Consider the following 22,914-nt stretch of genomic DNA (forward strand, 5'->3'; position numbering starts at 1 on the left):
CACTGTATTAACATGACTAATTTTTATTAGAAAAGGCAAAATAAATACCGTGAAGCTGTGCCAGAGAGCTGCCCCTACCTCAGCCTCTTAGCAGCCACTGCCTATTGGGTTGTACAGTCACCATCCCCACTGTTTGCTGCCTTTATCTTCTTCAGCTCCTTCTGCAGCTCCTCTTCTGCAGCCAGGATCTCCTTCGGCTTCTTGTACTGTAGGACAGAGAAATGCCCATAGCACTCCTGTTCTGCCTTGCTCCTAGCAAGCTAACTGGGGCCAAGCTGCAAGCAGCAGGGTGCTTGTTAGCACTGCTCTTGCTGGGTGGTAGCAGCACAGCTGGGGCACTCCTGCCAAGGGAGGCCTTTCCCTTATCAGCTACCTCCAGTGCCTGTTGGGAGGTGGTGCCCTCCAGCTAGGGACATTTGCCAAGATCTGGAGCATCTTTTACAGTGCAAGCAAAACTTCCCAGTTGGATGTGGAGTTCTGGCCCCCACCAACACCTCTGGAATATTCTGGCAAGCTGTGTTGTGCAGATCCCTGGTGGGCTCACTGGTCATACGCTCACATGTGTTTTATATATAGATATATACATAATCTGCCTTTTTTTTTTAAAGTAAAAGTTGCAGTTCCTCTGTCCTCCCTCAGAACCCTCTTGCCCAGCTGCAGTTCAGTGGTGAATGCAGGTGCTTTTTGGCAAGGGTTTGGCCTGCAGCAGACAGAAAACCTCAGAAGCACTCAAGATGCAGCTCTTGGCCTGTTTCCTCTGCACACACACACCCCCAGCTCTGCTGCGAGGTTTCCCTCAGAGGGGATGTGCTCCTGGTAGCTGGCTTCTGCATTTAAGAAGCACGTGGTGCTCAAAAGCATTTGTCTGCCTCTGGATGCTCTTTGCAACAGGTTAAGTGCTCGTTTTGCTAGTCTCTAACTTCCACCACGTGTCCCCTCTCTGGCACAACGCAGCAGGCTTTTTAAGGGCTGAGAGACCTCCGAGTGCAGCAGGTCCTTGGACTCGTTAACACTCCTGCACAGAGCACAACAGCATGCTCTGAGGCAAGAGAAATTTGTTGTTGTTTCTTCAGACACTGTTCCACCTGCAAGTCACCTCAATGAGCGAGCAGGGCCCCTCCTGTGGCCCAGGATGTCCTGGCCAGTGTCAGCATGCCCGGTGTAATCTGAACCCCCCAGGTACTGTGACAGAGAAGGGGGCTCAGCAGTGACCCACAGCACATCTCCCTGCTCTGCCTCGCTTCCCCACATGGAAGGATTTTAACTCTGTGGATGGAGAGAGAAGGGCAGAGTGCTGTTCTGCGTGGCTAAAGCCTCACCGTGATGATCAGGGTGTTGTTAGCATGCGTGAAGCTCAGGGCAGCTGCGTCCAAGGGGAGCTGGTATCGGTCCAGGTCAGGAATAGGGAACTTCTTGTAGTACCTACAAACGAGAGAGGAGACAGAAATAAGGTGGTGGAGTTTCTGTTTCCCTGAGCTATGCAATGTAAGGTGTACTCTTATGTTTCTGTAGTGCCTGTCTTTGTTTCAAGTACTGGGGTCTGCTGTGAACTCCCAGGAGGGTAGGTGGGGGGCAGTGGACCTCTCAGGGTTGGCAGGAGGAGCCTGTGCTATGCAGGTAGAAATGGAGGGGTTACAAGCTGTCTAGGCTGCTACGAGATTTCCTGACTTTAGGACTAGAGCCTTGTGGACCTGTGTCCTGCGTTTGCCCTCTGGAGCTAAACCAACTAAATTACTTGATGGTCCTATGGCCACCTAGAGGCACGGCTGGGTTTTTAGTACCTGCCAGCAGTCTCATGAGCAATCCTCTCCAAGGAATTGGCTTACAGCTGGTATTGAGGTGCCCAGAGCTGGACGGGAACAGGCAGCAGCTGCTGTCATGCCACGAGGGGTTCTTCTGCATCCAGCCGGCTGCGTGTGAGTCTTGGCCTCTCTAGCTACCCCTGCCCAAACTGCAGTTTATTTTCCAAGTCACGGTGCAAACAGCTACAAAGGGCAAATGGCTCTCCTGGTGCAGTGGGAGGAATGTACGCAGCTTGTTACCGCAGGGCTCAAACCGTTCTGTGTTGTCACTGCTGTCGGTATTTGGAAAAGGTGGCAGACATGGATAATAAGGGAGATGTCAAAGGTTAAACAGCAGAGATTAGATGAACACAAAGACATGTTAAGGAAGTGTTAACTTCTTACCGATTAGACAAAAAAAAAAAAAAGCAGTACACAGAAAAAAAACCACTGTTTCAAAGGGCCTTGGGAGTCATCAATGAAACAGCAGCATTCTGCTGCCCCAGGACTAAGGAGAAGGGGAGAAGAATGGCTTTGGCTGGCCTCAAACTAAAATCTGTGACAAGATCAAAGGAAACCAGATCTGCCTGGCCACCCCCTCCTCCTCCTAACATTACCACTGCCTCTCGCTACAATAATTGAATCACGTTTGGCGTTTGGGGAGGAGGCTTTCTGGGTTTGTTTTTAGAGTTTAGTTTAATGGATTTATTTTACAGCAAGAGGTTTTAAGCAAATCCCACTTGAGCAGCCCTTGCCGTGGCCAGAGGGAAGGGGAGTGACGGGTGGAAGTGAAGTCTGGGCTGGGGAGGCAGCTGATGGGTGGATATCCCTGCCGAGGCAGGCAGATTCTCTGCCCTCTCCTCTCACCCCATGGCCAAGGGCAGTACTGCACTCCTGGCCCAAGATCCACAATACATATGTGAAGTTGCCTCTCTCTTTTTTTTTTTTTTTTTCCTACTGGAAACCTACTTTTTGTCAGCCTGGAGGGAAAACTGCTACTGGTATGCTGAGAATTCATTGCTGAGCTACTCGGTAGTGACTTGGCAACCCACCCTGGTGCTTGTGCCTGCGGCTGGCGGTCAGCACGGCTCTGTTGCTCAGAGGCAGCGTGGCTGCCTTCCAAGGGCTGGAGAGCCTCGGAGGCTTCCTTTCTCTCCCATAGCGATGCACGCTCTCTGCGGACTCCGTGCCTTTGTTGCTATCTTGGAATTAGTTGCTGAGTGGTGCCTTGCCCTGGCCAAGACCCAGGAGAAATGATATAAGATATCCTGGAGCCTGTACTAAGTGTTCTGGTGCTGGAGTCTGTCCCTGCTCCCTACTGACAGCAAAGTCATTCTGCTCCCCAGAGGCGACTTGCAGCTTTAACTCCAAAAGCCCTTAACTTTCATCTGCAGGCCACGAGCAGCTTTTGTGTCCTTCAACTATCTCTGACACCAGCCGACAAGCGTGTAGCTGTCGTCTGCTTGTGGGGCAACTCCACTGTTATCCTGAGGGTGCTACAAAGAATCCTGAAGTCAGGTAGGGCACAGGTGAAACCTCAGTGTGCATTATAACCTTACAGCACCTGAACAGGCAAGGAAGTTCCCACACACGCCACCATTAGTGGGACTAGGAGTAAATAAGACCCCTGTGATTGCAGGGAGCTGGACTTAAGACTCACGTTCTCCTTTCCTGAACTGGCCCCATGTGTGCCTGATGGGAATCTCACTCATCTTTGCTACATAGCTATCCCCACTAAATGGCCACTCTTCTGCAAATCTCTCTGCGTGGATTCAGGCCAGAATCTTGCTGTATTAGTTGTAATTGTTGCTGCTTTCATGGAGCAGACTCCCCCTTCCTCCTGCCTAGCCGTCTCCTGCTTTTGACCGTCCAGGTGTGCTCAGGTGCAGAGCTCAACCATCCCCTTGCCATGGCTTCTGATGTGGTAAAGCCTTGCCTGGAAAGCTGTAGGTTCTGCTGCCCTGAAAGTTGTTCAGTGGCCGAGGTGTAATGAGCTCTTTGCCAACAGCACCACCTACAGCCAGCCACAAGGAACGGTTAAAAGAGGGCAGGGGGCAGACTGGAAAACACCAGCGTGTTTTTTACTCACAAATCGGATCCTTCTGTGTTCTGCAGCATGCTGGGAAGGGAAAGCAAGCAAAGGAGAGCCTATCCAGGCTTCTGTACTGGTGTATTATCCCAGTTTGTAAATAGCTTTCACTTACCTTCCAACATCCTCCCTTGTTTCCCTAATACTTCTTGCTCACTCTCCACAGCGTTACTGCTCATCCTGACTTATTCCACTGAGGCAGTAAATATTTTGGGGCACAGGCAATCCCATTCTCTGAGACAGGCCATATAATGACACAGGATAAGATGAAGCTTAACAGACTTTTTTCTCCCACGTTAGGTTTCTTTTGGCAGAATATTGTGGTGCTTCCTTTCTAGATTGTTTTTCTTGCTACCTCCACAGCAAGAAATATCATTGGCATTGTGACTACAGGACAGGTTTACAAAGGGAGATCTGTCTGCCTGGGTGCTCATGATTTATGCTGTACCAGCTGAATCCTGCAGCTCCATGCATTCTGAGATAAAAGGACTAAATCAAACTATTGTATCTGGGGGAGAAGATGGGATGCTGAAGCTTCAAAAGGTCTGTAGGGGTCTTACTTTATTTCTCTTTGTGAAATAGCAGATAAAATGCCTTGCTACTGGAACTGTGAGGTAAGTTTATGTTTTGGCACAGCTCTGTCTGGGGCAGTTGTGAGTGGAAATTGGACAGCAGGAGACATGCTGTCAAGTGTGGTTCCTCAAAAAAGGACAAGAGAGGACATCTCCGTTGTGGTGCAGCCACCAGCCTGCCCTCTGTGCCAGCCCACCCCAAGGGACGCTCAGCCCGGCAGCGCTGTCCTTACTGACTTCTTGTTGGTGGTCCGGACGACGCAGCAGCGCTGCTCCTTCTCCACGGAGACGCTGTAGACCTCCTTGGGGTAGGGCAGGTTACGGATCCGCCACTGGAAGCTGGTCAGGGTGTCCTTCCTCATGAAGACAGGCTACAGCAAACAAGCACCTTTAGAAAACTCCTCCAGCTTCTCTCTCCTCCCTGTCCCCTCCTTCCTTTACTACCTTGAGAAGCTCCACATTGGAGTAACTCTTCTGTCGCAGTGGAGCATTAAGGACTGACTCAAGAAACTGCCTGAGCAGCAGTTTCCTGGAGCTAGCACTGCTCTGCTTTTACTCAGGGCGGTGCCTGCTCTGCCTGCAGGAGGCTGAAGGTGTTCGCCAATGAGTATGGCAGCACAGTGTGACAGTGAAGCCAGGCCTCTTCCCCGCTGGCACCCACATACAGAGCTCTGCCTACCCAGGGGACCTGCTGGATTCAGTCCTGGCTCTGCCCAAGTTTGTTCTGCAGACCTGTGATTTTTTTCAGGTATGTTGAGAGATTTAAAAAACAAACAAACAAAAAACTAGAAAAGAGGGTGAGATGTTATAACTTCAGCCTCTTAACCTAGTGGGATGGGAAGTTGAAACAGGCAGTGCTGCGTTAAGGAGCAGCCTGCTACACACTGCCTGCCTCACTTTCCATCCACTGACTTGTCCCAGCACTGGCCTTCCTTTCAGCCCACATTTTTGGAAGCCAGAACAGCAGCTGGCCAACACAGCACTACAACGTCTCTACTTAGAGAAACTACAGACCTCTTAAAGACCTCAAAAGAACCTCAGTTTCATCCCAGCCCCAGACTTTTGGAATGGTTTCTACAGGAACAGGTTAAGGCTATCTCTTGAGGCTGTGAGTGATCTGCAGTCTACCAGCTACTGCTGTAAGCACAAGGCTAGGCAGTTTTAGGTGCAGTGGTGCCTTCAGACCCTTACGTACGTTGGAGCTGCTTTCCTTTATGAGCTCTGATTCCAGCGCTCCCAGGAGAGGCGAGGCTGGCTCTCCCACTTCAACCTGCCAATTGCCGGAGCCCCCCAGGGTGCTCTTCTCTCGCCATTTTCTACCTGTAGAAGGGAGAAGAAGGGTTTTCGTTATTTTGCTTTATACGAAGAACTCCAGCAAATGACTGCCAAAGCTGCCCAGCACACTGAAATGACATGATGATATGGTGATATGCCTCCTCCCTTAATTCCAATAATTTCCACTTTGGTGTAAGCGGATCATTTAGCTGGCTCACTCCTGAAGTCAGAAACCGCGCACCAAGTGCATCTCTTTCTGGCTACTTGGTGCTGAAGCCATGGCGGGGTTGCACCAGGTGCCGTGCCGCAGCTGTGGTTTTGGATGAGATCCATAACCAGCACGTTGCCGGTCTGAGGCTGCAGAAGCCACCAAAAAGCACGTTTCACTCTAGCACGTGCTCCACCTGGCTATGCATGCTGGCATTTCCCTTCACACTGCTCAAGTCTCTTGTGACCGATGAGCAGTTCGGGAATAATCCTAAACTAAGACGAGGTTTGCTTCATAAACTGACCCATATTCATGTCCCTACAAAGTCCGGTGGGAGCCACAGGCACAAATCGCTCCTGGAATATTTGGGAGCGATTTGTTCCTGATGCCAGCCACGGCGAGACGCCCCGAGCCACGTCCAGGGAGCACCACTTACTCACTAACTGGCCGGTCTTCACGTCGTACTCTTCAGCCATCTCCTTGCCATCCTCGAACAGGTAGTGGATCTTCCGCTTGCCTGGGGACAAGGCTGAGGGTGAATGGGAATACGGCCATCCCTTGTCTGGGGCCCTGTCCCCTTCTATGGGGCCCTAACCCCCTGTATGGGGTCCCGTCCCCTTGTCTGGGACCATAACCTCTCGTAAAACTGCTGTCCTCTTGTCCAAGACCCTAACCCCTTGTATGGGTCCCGTCCCCTCAACCAGGTCCCTAACCCCCTGTATGGGGTCCCATCCCCTTGTATGGGACCTGGCACCTTGTATGGGGCCCTAACTGCCTATATGGGCCCCATTCCCTTGTCTGGGACCCTAACCCTTTGTATGGGTCCTGTCCCCTCATCCAGGACCCTAACCCCCTGCATGGGGTTCCATCCCCTTGTATGGGGTCTCATTCCCTTGTATGGGATAAGTGTTCTAGTATGGGACCCTAACCCCCTGCATAGGGTCCTGTCCCCTTGTATGGGACCTTGTCCCCTTGTATGGGACCATTAACCCCTTGTCCAGGACCCTAACCCCTGTACATGGTCCCGTCCCCTTGTATGGGACCCTAAACCTCTGGTATGGGACCCTAAACCCCTGGTATGGGACCCTAACTACCTGTATGGGGTCCTGTCCCCTTGGCTGGGACTCTAACCCTTTATAAGAGCCCAATCCCTTCGTCCAGGACCCTGTCCCCTTGTATGGGGCCTCATCCCCTCGTATGGGACCCTAAACCCCTTGTATGCGACCCGTGTCCTAGTATGGGACCCTAACCCCGTGTTTGGGGTCCCATCCCCTTGTATAGGACCTCAACCCCGTGTATGGAACCCAGTCCCCTTGTATGGGACCCTAACCCCCTGTATGGGATCCCATCCCCTTGTATGCGACCCTAACCCCCCGTATAGGCTCCCACCCCCGTATATGGGACCCTAACCCCCCGCCCACACCCCGTCCCCTTGCCGGAAGCCCCACACCTCCCCCCGGGCCCTCATCCCATCCCCTCCAGCCCCGTCCCTCCTCGTCCTTTTCCCCCTGCCGTCCCCTCAGCGCCCCACACGCCGTTACCGTCCCTCAGCAGCGCCGTTTTGCCGGCGGCCCTCAGCCTCTCCAGCCAGCCAGGCCCCGCCATGGCGGCCGGGCCCCGTCTCCATGGCAACGCGCCCGGGCCGCCCGGAAGCACTCGCAGGCCCCGCGGCCTACCGGGGGTGGGCCCGGCCCCGGTTCCCCCTCGGCTTCCCGGGGTGTTTTTGGGGACCAACGGGGTCCCGGCAGGGTGAAAAGGACGAGGTTGGGCCCCCGGGGTGGGTGCTGAGGTAGCGCCGCGGTGTGGGCGGAGGGGACGGGGACGGGCGGCTCCGGGGGCTGCTGCCCGGCTCCCCCCGGGAGCAGAGCTCCTGAGGTGTTTTTTGTGAGGTTGTGGGTTTGGGGTTGAGTTTGGGTGCTGAATCGGTGCCCTCATGCTGGTTTTAATAGGGCTGGAGCTTTCCTCCCGGTGCTGGTTAAACTCCGGGTGTCGATCAGCTGCTCCGTCGCTTGCCAGTATTTCCCTCATAGGGACGGGCTTTAAAAGTACCCGGGACGTAAAGTTGCTTGTGTTGGATGGGAAGCAAGTCCTAAATGTTAGAACAGTCGAGCTCTTTCTATTATAAGAACGCAGTCTTGGCGGTTTCAAGGGTCTTCTTAAGAGGTTTTTAAAGTGGTTCCTCGCTTAGGTTTTCCTGACCTTGTGGGATGAAATTCGTGTTTCCAGGTGCCTCCCTCAGGGCGAGCGTTTTTGGGAGATGACAACAAAAAAATACCCGAACCAGCAAAGGCCGTGAACGAAATATGTGAGGCTTAAGTTGTGTTGATTATGTCAAACTGTTCTAAGCGACCTTCTTTCTTACTGGTGTTCAGCAACTGCAGCCTAACAGGACTGGGGAGCGAGGCCCAGCCCAGCCCATGGAGCCACGGGGGATTGTCAAAGCCTTTCCCAAGAGGAAGAAGGTGAGGGATGACTCAGGGAAAAGCATCCCTCCAAAGATCCCAAAAGAAGGAACAGAGGTACCTGAGGGTAAGTCCTATGTGCCCATGACATGGAATAGAATGGTGACATCCCAGCTAGCTAGCTGGAGGTGCTGTTCCCCCAAAGGTTTCTTTTGGCCCCTAAGTACATTTTCTGCAGAGGCATGGCAAGTCCTACATGAGATATGTTGCCCAACTGGTTCAGGACATTGTTTCCCTGTCACTGAGCTCCTGCCCTTGTGTGTTTCTCCAGCAGAGTGGCTGAAACCAGTCACCGCCTACGTGTTGCAAGCTGGCATCGGCCAAGCCCGGGCAGAGATCTTCCGTAAGCAGATTGTCCAGAACGGGGGTCATGTGTGCGACCATCTCTCCTCGGAGGTGACGCATGTCATCGTGGCTGAAGACATGGATTGTGATCGGTCCTTTCGGCTCCTGAAATTAGCCAAGCTGCCTTCGGGGTTGCAGCTAGTGAAGGCATCCTGGCTCAGTGCTTGCATTAGAGATCAGGAGCTGCTGAGTACCACTGGCTACGGTGTCTTTATCCCTCAGAGGTAGGCAAATACTATGCTGTTGTTCCTTCCTACAGTGCCTCTATCCTAAGAACACTGAAATTTGACCTCTGCTCAAAATCGCAGACTGCAACTCTTCGCCGCTCCCTTGGGCATGATTCAAAGTCCTTTTTCATTGTGTAGATTGTGAAATTTAGTGTCTTTGTGACTGGTTGCCATTCTGTGTCACAGCAGAACGTGGAGTAGAGCCCAGAGTGCTAATAGGAGTCCTGTTGCTTGCTGCAGGTGCTAAAGGCACCTCTTCCTAATCCATTAGTGACAGCAAGGAGATGAGATTATTTTTTAAATTATTATTATTATTATTTTTAGAAATACTGAGGATTAAATTCTGTTTCTTACTTATTGCAGATGGAAAGTAGAGGGAGAATGGACAGCTAGGCACAAGAGGAACTAAGGAGTGGAGCAGCAGGTGTCCGCAGGTTAGGATCGGAATGTTTTGGCAGAGGTTTAGCAGAAAAGTCTAAGACTGAAGTAGGTAGGAGTGGAAGCTGCAGGTCAGTGAGGTGGGTTGAAACTTGGGGACTGAGTCAAAGCCAGAGCAATTAGTCTGGGATCTGAGAGTAAAAATCATATGGGTTGTTTGATCCATCCCAAAATACACATAGAGATTTTCTGGGCAAACTTATTGGGGCTGAGAAGTCCTCCTCCTCTGATACTAAGGCATCTGATCCATGCCAGGTACCTGGAAAAGGGAGAACAGCAGAAACAGCAGCAGCTCCTGGGCAATGAAGAGGTCCAGCCCCCAGCAGACAAGGAAGCAGCGGAACCAAACACTAAAGTGCCAGTGGGGGATTTCTCACAGCAAGGCCTGTCCGAGGTGAGGCTTCTCACAGAGGTCCTGCTTCTTGTGAACGGGGCCTGCCTACTGCTTTTCTTGGCTAAGAGCATTCCTGCAGGAGTATGATACCAGATTTTCTAAGCAAAGGGAAAGTGTTTGCATGTTTCAGTAGGTTGGTGCTGGCAGATTCAGACTGTGGATGTGGTTACTACTTCTCTTTATCCCTTTTAGGTGTTAAATGCAGAAAAAACACCCCTTAAATTCCTGTCCCCATCAGAACATTTCCAGCTGAAGCAGCCCTGCTGCTCCAGTCAGGCCAAGGCTCACTCCAGCGATCGTGTTTCCCCTGCCTCCTTTTGAGGAATATTCCCTGGCCAAGAATATCTCCCTTTCAGGAAGCTCTGATATTTCATCCCATGGTCCTGCCTGAGCCATACTGACCCATTCTCCGCTCCTTGGCAAGCACCCTGGTCAGACACATGTGCAGTGGATCAGGTTGCCGCTCGAATGATTGTGGTGGTGTGCTTAAAATATCTGCGCTGGGTTATTGGTGGCCTCTGCTGTGAGTCAGCTTCTCCAGATCTGCCGTTAGCTTCGTTTTCTTATTCTGCATCTTTGCTCAAGTTCGCTGAACTCTTTTTGGCAGCGGCATCATCCAGATTTATCTCGGTTACCACAGACCTCTTAGAGCAGCAGTTGCCTTGTAATGCTGGCATCTGATGCCAAATTTGCTAACTTGGTCCCAAATCACAGGTGCTGAATTTGTTTCATAAACCCCTGAAGTTATTCCCTAACTGGCAGCCCACTGAGGGGTCCTTCGTTTTAGGCTTTCCCTTCTCTTGAATATGTGTTTGAGGGATCTCTTCTCCCCAGTCTTACTATCTCGTGTGTTATAGAGAGAGTTTGCTGCTGCTTCTTAAATACATCACCTTTGCAGTTATCCCATCTTTGCTGCTTCTTGTAATTCTGATTGATTTGGTGGCAATTGTTATTGACAAATCTCACACTTGCAGCAAAAAAGGGGCTTTTGTACTTCTATGGATCCTGTGGCACCTGCCCTGCTCTCTGCTCGCATTTACTTTGGGTGGTCAGACAGCTGTTAAAATCTGTTTGAAGCCTTACTGCCTTTTTTTTTTCCTTTTAAATCCCCTCAAGCAATGATACTTCCTGTTAGTCTGTGCACAAAAACGGCATTTGTAGGCACCTGAGCAAATTTCCTTAGCCTGAGCTTAGGACTATGTGAGTGTGGGGAAGACAAGAGAACCCACTGGATATGCTCTAAAGCAGCAACCACTTTTAAGACATGACAGCGACAGAGAAGCTGAAGTTGAAATCTTTGTGTGGAAGTAGCATCCATTTAAGCACAGCCTTTTCGAGATTGAGTGGATGTTTTTCTCCAGGCGTGACTGTTTTGTGTTGAATGGGGACAGAGTTCTGGGTTTGGACGTGGACTCTGCAGAAAGCCTTTCGCTAGTCAGATTGCAGCAGCTGCTTTCTGGCTGACATCTGGCTGTTGTAGATTTCTGCAAGGCAGCATTTGCAAGTGGTACCACTTACTCACTGGTTGATCCCTGGGGCTGTTGCTCCAGACTGCTTTCCTCCATCTCGAGTGCAGTGTTGCCTCAGCTGCCGGGCTTCAGCTGCTGTCCTGGGACCCGTGCTGTGCTCCAGACAAACCAGGCACATCCCAGTCTCACCCAGCTCTAGCAAATCATCTGCTGGATGATCCTGGAGGACCTTAGAAGCTCACAGGACTATTGGTTCTGCACATATAGTTGTAAAAAGTCCGTCAGCTTTTTTGGTAAAGTGCAGAGATCCTGGGGTTTAAGTGCTCTTTCACCTCTGTGACACTGCTGGCTGAGAGAGCGGGAACTGCACGCTCCAGCTGTAGAATTGTTTGCGTTGTGCTGGATAACACGCTCCTTAAATGCTTTTAAGGGGCTTACTAACCCATCTGAACACTCCAAGGCTTTGCTGCCCTTAGAGGGAACAGCGTCTTGAGGGAGTTGCATACAGAGTTTCAAGGCAAATAAAACTACTTTAGTCTATCAAATCCTCGGTCTGACCCAGTTTTCAGAGTTATAAAACAAGATTACAAAAGGGAAAGAAAACAAACATCCTCTGCCTAATGACTTCAGCTCTGTATCTTATGTCAGCAGGCTCCCTAGCCAGCAGAACCAAAGGTTGTAAGGATGTGGCTCTGCCTCAGCTGGGCTGGTGCTCTGCAGAAACTCAGAACAGGACTTGTGTGCAGCATGTAACCACGGGACTGGTCCCAAACAGCTCTGTGCCTTCCAGAGTTGCTTCCACAGTGCAGGAGCTCGTGGGTCCCCATGGGCCCCTGTGTTTATACATCAGGAGAGAGGAGGACCCCAATGAGCAAAGCAGTCTTCAAAGTCTCTGTTCGGCTTCCCGCTTCTATCCCCTTTTGTTCGTTACCTGAAGCCAGGGCTCATTGTTTCTTAAGTCCACACAGAGGCATCCTAATGCTGAGGGTATCAGCAAATGTATACATTGGTTCTTTCTTCTGTCACTGAGGAATGTGGAGTCCTTTGTGGCATTCCTTCCTCCCCCTTTTCTCTTGCAGATAGCCATGGGGAAAATGGGGGGGTTGTAATTTACTACCCTGGTAAGATTTTGTCTGTAACGTGAAAACAGAGTTCAGGGCATATCTCCTGTGATCTGCGTCGTGGGGTGGAAGGTGCAGGGTCTGAATGTGAGAGATGTGTCCCTACAGTCACCAGACCAACAAAAGGTTTCCCAGTGGGAGCAGCGAGTCAGGATCTCCCCTAACCAGGGATTTCAGCACTGTCATCCCACGTTGCTGGCAGCAGATGCTCATTTAACCAGTCTCCTGTCTTAGGTCTCAGGGGCTTGGCCTTAGGAGGTGCGTGTGTGCTTGGCTCACATCTGGACAGCAGCCTCTAGTCTCATGTGCTTTGTGAGACGTGTGTGTAGCTTCAAGGGGTGCCTGGGTAGCTTGGGACACTGAGAGCTGTGTGTGCTTACAACTAACAACTTCCTGAGATGGCAATTTGAGCACTGCGTGCCCTGGAGGTTGGTTAGTGCTCTGACTTCCTACTCCCACGAGCAGCCCGTGCCAGGGGGACATATGTGAGGCATACACTTATTCTCACTTGACTGCTTTTCTACCTCTCCCTAAAGAAAGTCTGTGACGATGAAGACAGCGAAGGAGAAGATGCTAGTGTCACCCAGGGGGATCTGGAAGCACTGATTTCTGGCCGCTACCCTGTGAAATTGTCGGAGGAGACCACTGACAGCTCTTCCACGGTGGCTCAGCCTGCCAGCAAGTGGGTTTGTGCTCATTCCTCCGACAGCAAGAAGGAAAATCACAACCAGTGCATCACAGAGAAGCTGGAAGTGCTGGCAAAAGCCTATTCTGTCCAGGGGGACAAGTGGAGAGCTCTGGGTTACTCCAAAGCCATCAATGCACTCAAGAGCTACCACAAACCAGTCACGTCCTACCAGGTAAAACACCTTCCAAGGGGAGAGGAGCAGGGAGGTGGACTCAGCATCCTAACTCTGTTATTTGTCAGATCCATTCCTGTATCTGTGTGGAACAGCTTATCTTCAGGCCCTGGAAATTCCTTTGTGTGGGAGGGTTATGACAGAAGTTGTGAAGTGAGTTGGATTCATTGACCACCAGCAGAGTTTTCAGATCAGCAGAAAAGTGGAGTCTGAGCCTCTTACGGTCAGGTCTGAGCACCCATGAGATAAACGCCTTCCCTAGGCAGAACGCAGGGATGTTTTCACCTTCCTCTTAAGCCTTAACAACTGGCTAGCATTGGAGATAATATATAAAATTAACTGGATCTGGGCCTGATTGCCTGATGGTGTTAATGTTTTAGTCCTGTTCTGCATGGTTGTTCATTTCCACTTGGCATTGAGAGCAGCTCACAGAACTGGTCCTGCCACTCACCAGTCACTGACCAAATGGCTGACCAGGCGCTGAGTGGTAACTGCTCCCCGCCTTGTCTGTGGCCTTCACTTTTCCATTATCATCTCTGGTTTCTTGCTAGGAAGCCTGCAAAATTCCTGGGATTGGGAAGCGAATGGCAGAGAAGATCCTGGAGATCTTGGAGAGCGGGCACCTGCGGAAGCTGGATCACATCAGTGAGAGCGTGCCTGTGCTGGAGCTGTTCTCCAACATCTGGGGAGCCGGCGTCAAGACAGCTCAGATGTGGTACCAGCAGGTGAGTTTAGTGCCTCACACAAGCAATTTGAAAACTGCTTCTGAGTGGGGGAGAATTATTCTGGGGGAGTAGAGGACAAACGTGCAATAGAAGGAGTGGGGCACACACTGTTCTGTTACCATCACTGCTTGGAGCTCACCTCACACTGCTCACTGCAGTGACATTGTTGAGAATCAGCCTCGAGCCAGGACACCATGGCTGTCAGATCTCCCAGACCAGTTGCTGTCCTGTTGTCCTGGCTGGCTCTTGCAGCTGTTGGAAGCAGCCATCCACCTCGTCGTTAAAATGAGGTTGAAGTAATTGTGCCAACAGGAGCAGCCCAACATGTAGAGTAGGTTCCTTCTTTAAGAACAGTTCCTGAGCACAGATCTAATGAAGCCTGCTTTCCTGTAGTGTTTGCTTTGTGATTGGATTCTTTGCTGTCTAAAAATGTGCTTGTGTTCACACTGTGGGCTTTCCCTTATGGGGATATTCTGGGTCTCTTTCCTTTACCTGCATCACTTTCCTTCAAGCAGTAGGAACACAGTTGCCTTAAGAACGGTACCCTTCTGTCAGGTTTGGGTAAGACTCGAAGTCTTTGTGGGGTGGAGATTAGAGGCGTGTGTGGGATTGCCTAAATCCCTTCTCTTCAGGACCCAGGCTGTAAGTGATCTCCACGTGTGATTTCAGAAGCTGTGACTAGCCTGGGCTTGAGGCGGGCTAAATACAATCTCTCCAAATCTTAGTTGAAAGCGTTTGAAGAGCGAAGGCTCAGCAGATGTTTGAATGCCATCACATCGTCTGCACTATAGGGTTTCCGGACGCTGGATGATATCCGCACGAAGGCGTCTCTCACCAGCCAGCAGGCTGTGGGACTGAAGCACTACGAGGATTTCCTGCAGCGCATGCCTCGGGAGGAAGCTGCAGAAATAGAACAGACCGTGAGTAGCTCAGCGTGGGCTCTTGGAGTGGAGGACTTGCTGGGCTCTGACAGGAGGGTGCAGGCTGTGGAAATGTCTCTCTCTTATAGCTGAGCTCTTCCAGACTTTTCTCTCCGTAGTGTCAGTGCTTGGGTGACTGTTTTGGGGCATAGACCCACAAAGCTCCTACTTTACCCCATAGGAAAGTTGAGTTTGAGTGCCTGGCAAGGAGGAGGACACTTCCCAGGTGTCGGTTCCACACGCAGCTTTGAGAATGGCTGCATGTGGCCCGATGGGATGAGCAGGTTCCCAGCTCCCCTTCCCTCTCATCTTCTCTGAGATACCTGCTTTCAGCTGGGGCCTCTGCACTGCTTCCCTGCTGCTGCCTCTCCAGAGCAAGCTGTGAGCTGGTTGATCAGTGTGAAGACAGACCATGGGGATCCTTGCTGGAAGCAAAGGGGCTCCAGCTGCAGGAGGCTGCTGCTGGCTCTCGCAGGCACTCCAGAATCATGGGGTGCTAAGCCGGTGTACCCTAATGTGAGCAGAGAGCTTGGGGCACCCTCATTGCTACCCCTGTGCTCGCCCATCACCATGGCAGCAGCAGCCAGCGTGACCCTGTCACTCGGCCACAGGGCCTGGCCACGAAGAATACGCTCCTGCAGGGCTCCTGCTGGGGTGTCAGCCCCGTGTGCAGGATTAGCCCTTCTGCTGGGGAGCGCTCCTTTTCCCAGGCAGGCTGGTTTGAGGAGCTGGCTCTTGGGGGTGGGCCCATTGTTATCTTGATGGGATTACTGCGCCCCCCTCCATACGCACGCACACACCTCTGATCCAGGCCCAGGAGAGAGAATAAGGGATTAGTCACTGTCTATGCTGCCTGTCACAGGGAGATCTGAGGAGCTTTTAGGCTCTTGGGTGGGGCCGGGAGTTTTCTAGAAATCTTCATTTAAAGCCAGAAGGGGGGCAAGGACACCAGAGGAGGGCTTGCTCCGCATGAGAAAGGCTTGTGGCTTCTTGAAGCACCTCTGGGGCAAAGGTTAATGGGTTTATCTCTTGCTAATGAAGGATGATCCCCAAGAGTGACAAGGGGCTGTGGGCATGGACACTGCCTTCCTGAACCCCAGCCCCTCTGATGGCCTCGTCACTGGGAATTGCTGAGCCCCTAATTATTTGCTGCCAACAGGGTGATTGGCACAGTCAGACCGAGAATCCTTCGCTCCTGTCCAAGGACCCGAGAGCCTTGCTTAAGCATTTAATGAATGAAGCCATCAGAAGTGGCACTGTCTGCACAGAACGGAGCTGGGGTCCAGCCTGGAGGTGGCTATGATAGGGAAAGCTCTGATTATGTGCGGATGATCACTGGCTGCAGCGTTGTTATCAATTCTGTCAACAATTCTGGGACATTTGTGGTTTTTCCTGGGTCAGGAAGCCCAGCTCTGCTGCAGAGGCAGAGCTCTAGGCTGGAGCAGACTCCAAGGGGTGCTCACAGGTTCTCTGCTCTCTTGGAGGAGTCTCCCTGATCCCACCTCTGCTTCTGAAGCAGGACCTGTGATGACCTTGCCTTGAGCTGATTCTCTTTGTGGTTAGAACCAGTGAGCTGTGCCCTCCTGGCCCACAGGAGAGCCGAAATCCCTCCGCTCTCCTCCTTTCCTAGAAACTGAAGGCTCCGACAGGTTGTGCCCTGTGCTGCCTCCTCAGTGCTGCTGCACCTTCCAGCTTGTCCCAACCCACTCCCAGCTCAGTCCCCACAAAATCTGGTGCCTGATGGCCAGCTTTGTGCTGTGTGGCAGAGAGAGCATGAAGGGAATGGTTTCTGACTCGTCTTCCCCTCTTTCTGTTCCTGTAGGTCAGACAAGCAGCCTTGGCCCTGAAGCCCGGGCTCCTGTGCGTGGCGTGTGGCTCCTACCGCCGGGGGAAGCCCACCTGCGGAGACGTGGACGTGCTGGTCACTCACCCCGACGGGCAGTCTCACCGCGGGGTGTTCACCAAGCTGCTCGACAGCCTCCGCAGGAGCGGTAAGAGGGCTGGGGGCTGGCACGTGCTGCTCGAAGCTGTTCCCGTCACGGCCAAGCCGAGGAGGGAGGGAAGTCTGATGTGAAAGGCAGGCGATTGCTTTTCCCAATGGCAGGACAGCTTGTAAGCTCGGAGTACCACCTCCAGCCGGTGCTAAGGAGGGAGTTTGTGCAGTTCTGTCTGCGTGAGGCTGTCAGGGCTGAGGCTGTGTTGTCCTCTCAGCTGCTGCCTGGACGGCTCAGGATGAGGCCATCAGTCTCTGCCACTCAGCTCCTCTCTGCCTCTTCCCTCTCCCCAGGCTTCCTTACAGATGACCTAGTGAGCCAGGAGGACAACGGTGAGCAGAAGAAGTACCTGGGGGTCTGCCGCCTCCCCGGGCCGGCCCGGCGTCACCGCCGTCTGGACATCATCGTGGTGCCTTACGGCGAGTTCGCCTGCGCCCTGCTCTACTTCACCGGCTCGGCTCACTTCAACCGCTCCATGCGCGCCCTGGCCAAGACCAAGGGCATGAGCCTCTCGGAGCACGCCCTCAGCTCGGCTGTGGTGCGAGGTCCTGGTGGTGTCAAGGTGTTACCTGGCCATATTCTGCCCACCCCCACCGAGAGAGATGTCTTCGTCCAGCTGGGACTACCCTACCGGGAGCCCTCCGAGCGGGACTGGTGACACCCCGCTGCCACCCGGCGCTCTGTGCCTGCCGCCGTGCTGCTGGTTTGCAGGGTGCTGGTTTCCTCGGCGCTGTGACTGCGAGCTGGGGAAAATAAACCAGCAAACAGGACTCTGCTGCTGCTAGCAGAGCTTTGTGGCTTCACCCAGCAGAGGGCGTGGGTTGGAACCAGGCTGGAAATGCTGCCTGGTGCCATCCTGCGCCCCTCAGCTACCCTTGCCGCTGGACCAGGCGCCCTCCCCTGCTCACTGCTGCTAGGAGCTGCTGCTGTAGGTATGATGAAGGTCCCGCTGTGCTGGTGCTGTGCCCTCCCTCCATCAGACCTCATTTTTGTCATCTGGCAGGTCTTGATGCTCGGGTTTGGGCTGCTGCAAGTGCCACCAGCTTCCCCTGCTGCCCAGTAACCCTTGGTGAAGCACGGGGACTCAAAATGCTGCGTGTGCTTGCTCTCAGCCCATCGTGTGCTGAGCATCTGCCAGTGCAGAGAGCTGTGATCCCCCTGCTCCGGGCACAAGGGCTCCTTTCCTTGCCGTGCAGGGGAGGAATGAACCTTGGGGTTCAGAGGAGCCGTGCTCAGGCAGGGTTTGAATGTAACGGCACTGAATGTAAGCTGGCAGGGCCCTGTGTTTGCTGCACACAGGGCGTGGAAGAAGAGAGAAACACAAGATGTGTTAATTTGGGCAAAGCAAAGCTTTCCCATGTTGTATGTGTGATGGCCAGGAAGTTATCTGAGCTTTGTGTGTGTGTGTGTGTGTGTGTGTAAACGGGTGCTCACCCCTTCACGTCCAAAGGAGTGAATTTTATTTCTCAGGACACCTCAGCTGTTTCTAAATTCCGGAGATGAATTTTGCAGGGGCTTTCGGTGCTCTGCAGCACCGGCTGCTGGGAAGGCCGGGCTGGGGGTCCCTGTGCCAGGCCCGCCAGGCTCTGCCTTGCCTTGTTGGCGTCCTGCTCACTGCACTTTGCTGTGTCACTGTCACACGTGGCCATGAGCTGCGTGTTTCTGCTGGGGCAGGCACAAGGGCATCCATCAAACCTGGCAGTTCGCACAGGGTCTTGCTGTGGTGGCTGTGGTCACAACACTTTGGTGGGAACCAGTGTCACCTGGCCTGTCACGGTGCTTCGGAATTTGAAGTATAATAAATCCCTTCTCTCTTTTTCCTTGACGCTTTGTCTTTTTGCTCCCTGCCTTGCAGCTGAGCTGCTCGCCTCCAGCCCTGGGTGCCTCTGTCTCTGGCTGTGCTGGGGCTGTCCCTCACCACGTCACTTGCTGGGGACATCACCGGAGGTGGAGGAGACGCAGAGCTGCTGGTCCCCAGCTCTTTCCCCCTTGCTCCTTCCCTGTAGGGCCATGGTTTGCACCGTGGTGCCAAATGGGTGCTGCAGCAGCACATCAAAGCCCCGGCCTGGCTCTTTGTGCTGCTTTTAAAAAAGGGGAGGCTGGACACGGGGAATTGGGGCTGCTCAGGAGTGGGACTGTTCACCAGGCCCCTTGGGAAACGCAGCCTTGGGACATGGCACCCCCTGTCCCTGCACCCAGCCCTGCCCTGGGTGTCCCCAATGAGGGCACAGACAATTTCTGTCCCCCCATCAGCTGCTTCTGTCCCCTCCTGCTAAAAGGAAGAAAAACCTGGGGCCGAATTGCTGCGGTGCTGAGCATTAGGCAGCTCTTCCAGCCCGCTGCCTGCCCCACGGGGAGGACACCCGTCCTCACATGTCTTTCTCATCCTGCTACGGGGCTGGGAAGGGGCTGGGGCTGGCGGAGAGGGGTGCAAAGGGGACGTTTGGGCTTCTAAGGGTGGCACTTCATATTCATGAGTAAATATTTGCTAATGGCAGCACAGCCGGGCAAATGTAACGGAGCTGCTCCCCCCGCCAGAGCAGGCAGGGAAATGAATATGAATTTATCATGATTAGGTGAACCCAGCAGGGAGAGCGGGAGAGAGAGAGGGCTAGGCAGGGAGGGGGCGGGCGAAGATGGATCTGTGCAATAAAATTAAATAAGGACACCAAATAGAGCCACTTCTCACGCGCCCGCCCGCCCGCGTGCTGGGCCTCTCCCGCCCTCCCTCGCTCCTCCGGCTTTGCTGATTTCTCTCTTTCCTCAAATTTATGAGGCCAATTATGAAGATGAGGTTGGAAGTTCTCAGAAGTTCACTAAATGCAAAGTGCGGTCCCTGCTGTTCCCATCAAATTAATTAACCAAGCGCTATTGATGGCCGGGCGACGGCGGTGCGGCACGGAGAGCGCGGGGAGGGCTGCAGGGAGGGCTGCTGGGGGGGGCACAGAGCCCTGCAGGGTGTCCCTGGGGGGGATTCCTCCCATCCCACTCATCAGTGGGCTCTCATCGGGCTGGAAATCAGCACAAACAGAGGCATTTACCAAGCTGCTGTCTCCCCAACAGGGCCAGAAGTCAGGCTCCCCATCACCACGGGGAACGGGAGGCTCCTGCTCTGGCAGCGCCGATGTTTTCCCCTCTCGAGGTGCGTGTGTGTGACCTGGGCACAATTCACCTGCTTGTGTCGAGTTTTTAGAAGAATTGGACTGGCAGCTCTGCAGCTCCTGCCACTCGCAGCCTTCCTGGGCGGACACATGTGTCTGCATGGAGGAAAAAAAAAATCACCGATGTGGAAAGGAGCAGCCTGCAGACACCCAGCCCGTGGAAACGGGGTCCCTGCAAGGGCTGGCTGGTGGCTGAGCTGGTGCTGAGCTCTCGGAGGTCTTCTCCAGGGTCCTTGGGGTCTGCAGCCAGCCCCCAGCCCCGTGCAAATGGTTTGGGCTCATGCGTAAAGCTTGGAGGGTGGCGTGAGATGGAGATGGGCAGAGCACCTGTGCCCCTGGTCCATGTTTCTTTAGGAAATCAGGCCAAAAAAAAAATAGGGAAAGGAGGATGTGAGGTTGCAGGCGGCTTGGATAAAACCTTAGTGGAATCCAGCCGGGCCCCCCCTGGTGCCGAGCAGCCCCGCCGGAGGTGCTGGTGCCCGTCCTCGCCGCCGAGCCGGCAGCAGAGGGAGCTGGAGGACCGGGGAACGGCAGCGCCGGGCAGGCTGCGGGCAGCCGGGGCTGTGCTGGGGGTCCCCGCTTTGGGGACAGCCCCCCCAGCTCCAGCCGGGCTGCCCCATGGAGGGTTTGTCCAGGAGAAGGGGGGGAACCTGGAGGGCTTCATCTTCCCCTGGGGGATGGCCAAACCCTCTCAGCTGGCTCAGCAGGAGAGCAGGGATACTGATATGGGATGCTGATATAGGATGCTGATATGGGATGCTGATTGATATGGGTTGCTGATATGGGATGCTGATACAGGGTGCTGATATGGGATGCTGATTGATATGGGATGCTGATATGGGATGCTGATACAGGATGCCAACATAGGATGCTGATACAGGATGCTGATATGGGATGCTGATAAGGGATACAAAAATGTCTTAGGACAAGGAGGCTGGAGGGGAGCTGTCTCCATCCCCGGGCCACCCCAGCACCAAGGGGAGCCCCGCAGCACGTGGCAGGTGCCTGTCAGTGCCGTGCCCCCCTCTCCTTGCCCATCGGGAGCTGATTTATGTCGGGGCCAGCCCGCGCTGACCTCCTACATTGGCTCAGGCACTATAACTGATGGCAGGTCAGCAGAGCTACAGCACAAGTGAAGTGGCTGGTAGGGGGCCGGGGAGGGGGGGACACAGGGCAGAGGCTGCCGAGGCTCTGTCTTGAAGTGTCACCGCGACCCCGAGCCAGGGGCAGCTGGGGCAGGATCGGCCCCGGTGCCCAGCCTGCCCTCCTCTCGTCCTGTTTTACCAGCTGGGCCAGCAACACCGAGCTTGGAGGGGTGGCTTGTGGTGAGGAACAGAGGCTTCGTGATGGTTAAAAGCCCAGCCAGGGGGAGCAGCAGGTCCCCAAGGACCAGTGAGGACCTGGTGCAGGTACACTTTGCTGTGCTAAGTTGCCCTGAGACCTTGCATCCCCACGAGCAGCCCCTCCCCAGCACACTGCTCCCAGCCTTCACACGCAGCAGCAGGTCCCTGACACACAGCTCACATCATGCCAGTGATTTATTTATTTTTAAACCCTTTAGAGCCTGAATCCAGGCTGGATTCGGGTAACTGCAGCTTGTGGCTTGCAGCCCCCTTGCGCATCAGCCCCCAGCAGGTCCCCCCAGACCTCATCCCAGCTCGGGAGGCGAGTCCCCCGGTCTGGCCGTGCTGCAGAAACACTTGGTGCATTCCCAGCTGGCTCTCAGCGGAGGTGATTTGTTTGAAATAATTTCCATGGCCTCTGCACTTATTTTTGCCGCTGGCATAGGGAGAGCAGGTTAAATCTGTGCTGCCAGACAGCAGCAGGGACTGCGGGCTGCAGTCAGAGCGGACGGTTGGAGGATATTGCTCAGCTCGCACTCTGAGCAACCCTAAAATTAGATGTGGGATGTAGAAGCTGATGAGTACAGATAGGTGAGCCCAGCTCCAGGCTAGCAGCTTTTACTACAGGGCTAGGAAACTCTGGATGAAAAAAAAAATAAATAAATAAAAAATGGGATCAGTTTTGCTCCAGCAAGATTTCAGGTTGGTCAAAAGCTCCTTGGAAGGCCTGCACTGCATGCGAGACACGCGGGGAGCTGTAAATAAGCAGGAGCTTCAAAAAACCCTCCCTGAAGTGACTGATAAATCCCCCGGGACATGACGGGGATGCTCACGGATCCATCCCGAGCAACCCCAGTGCTGTGCTGGAGAAAGACTCACCCTGGGAGGGCAGCTCGGGGCAGCACGGAGCAGAGCCTGGGCAGGGCGCAGCTCCGGCCACCCTCCTTCTCCATCACCAAGGGTGCCCGAGGACAGCGGTGTCCCCTGTCCCATCCCAGTGTGTCCCATCTCCGTGTGCTGCCCGGAGCTCTGGAGATGCCCAAAGTAAAAGGAACGCAGGAACAGAGCAGGATGCACAGCCTGCACAGGTTAAATAAGTCCTGCTGCAGCCAGCCACCGTGCACAGCAGCTGCCCTGTGCCCTCCTGTGTCCCCTGTGCCCCCCCCAGCAGATATGGGGGATCTGACACCCCCAAAACACTCACCTCCACCCCAAAGAAAGCCGCTGCTTCCCAGATTGTCCCAACGATCCCCCCCATACCACCCCCTCGCTGTCCCCACGCTGTCCCCAAGGACCCTTGTGGCCCAGCCTCCTCTCGGGGGGTGGCGTCTCCGTGCCACGCAGCCCCCCCCCCCACGTCCCGTGCCACAGCAGATGGTGGAGGTGACATTTGCCTGCGAGTGACACACTTGACAGTGGCCGTGTCCCCTCCTTATTGCTTCACCCTACACGGAGACACCTCGATCCCCCCCCCGGCACAGGAGGGGCAGCCACAGGGTGCCCCCTCCACCCCATAACCCCCCCCATAGC

The 22,914-nt window shown here is 53.9% G+C and overlaps 2 protein-coding genes across 5 annotated transcripts; one reads left to right on the forward strand and one right to left on the reverse strand.

Annotated features, from left to right (window-relative positions):
* Positions 1-7: 7 nt before the first annotated feature.
* Positions 8-7,551, reverse strand: DPCD (deleted in primary ciliary dyskinesia homolog (mouse)). The gene is made up of 6 exons (XM_084290559.1): positions 7,467-7,551; positions 6,362-6,442; positions 5,638-5,762; positions 4,680-4,813; positions 1,320-1,422; positions 8-206 (listed from the first exon to the last, which is right to left on the reverse strand). Exons 1-6 carry the CDS (start codon positions 7,528-7,530, stop codon positions 102-104), a joined length of 612 nt encoding a protein of 203 aa, XP_084146685.1. The 5' UTR covers positions 7,531-7,551; the 3' UTR covers positions 8-101.
* Positions 7,551-18,705, forward strand: POLL (DNA polymerase lambda; the record flags this gene model as incomplete). Of its 4 annotated transcripts, none has more annotated exons than XM_084290554.1 (9): positions 7,551-7,688; positions 8,298-8,454; positions 8,659-8,956; positions 9,653-9,791; positions 12,918-13,241; positions 13,793-13,966; positions 14,758-14,886; positions 16,709-16,877; positions 17,174-18,705. In XM_084290554.1, 9 exons carry the CDS (start codon positions 7,551-7,553, stop codon positions 17,536-17,538), a joined length of 1,893 nt encoding a protein of 630 aa, XP_084146680.1. In that variant the 3' UTR covers positions 17,539-18,705. The 4 variants fall into 4 exon arrangements, with proteins under 4 accessions (XP_084146680.1, XP_084146681.1, XP_084146682.1 ...); XM_084290555.1 differs by having other exon boundaries at positions 7,592-7,702; XM_084290556.1 differs by having other exon boundaries at positions 7,648-7,714.
* Positions 18,706-22,914: the final 4,209 nt, after the last annotated feature.

This window comes from Netta rufina, assembly GCF_964035555.1.
Source record: "Netta rufina genome assembly, chromosome: 7".
Lineage (NCBI taxonomy): Eukaryota > Metazoa > Chordata > Aves > Anseriformes > Anatidae > Netta > Netta rufina.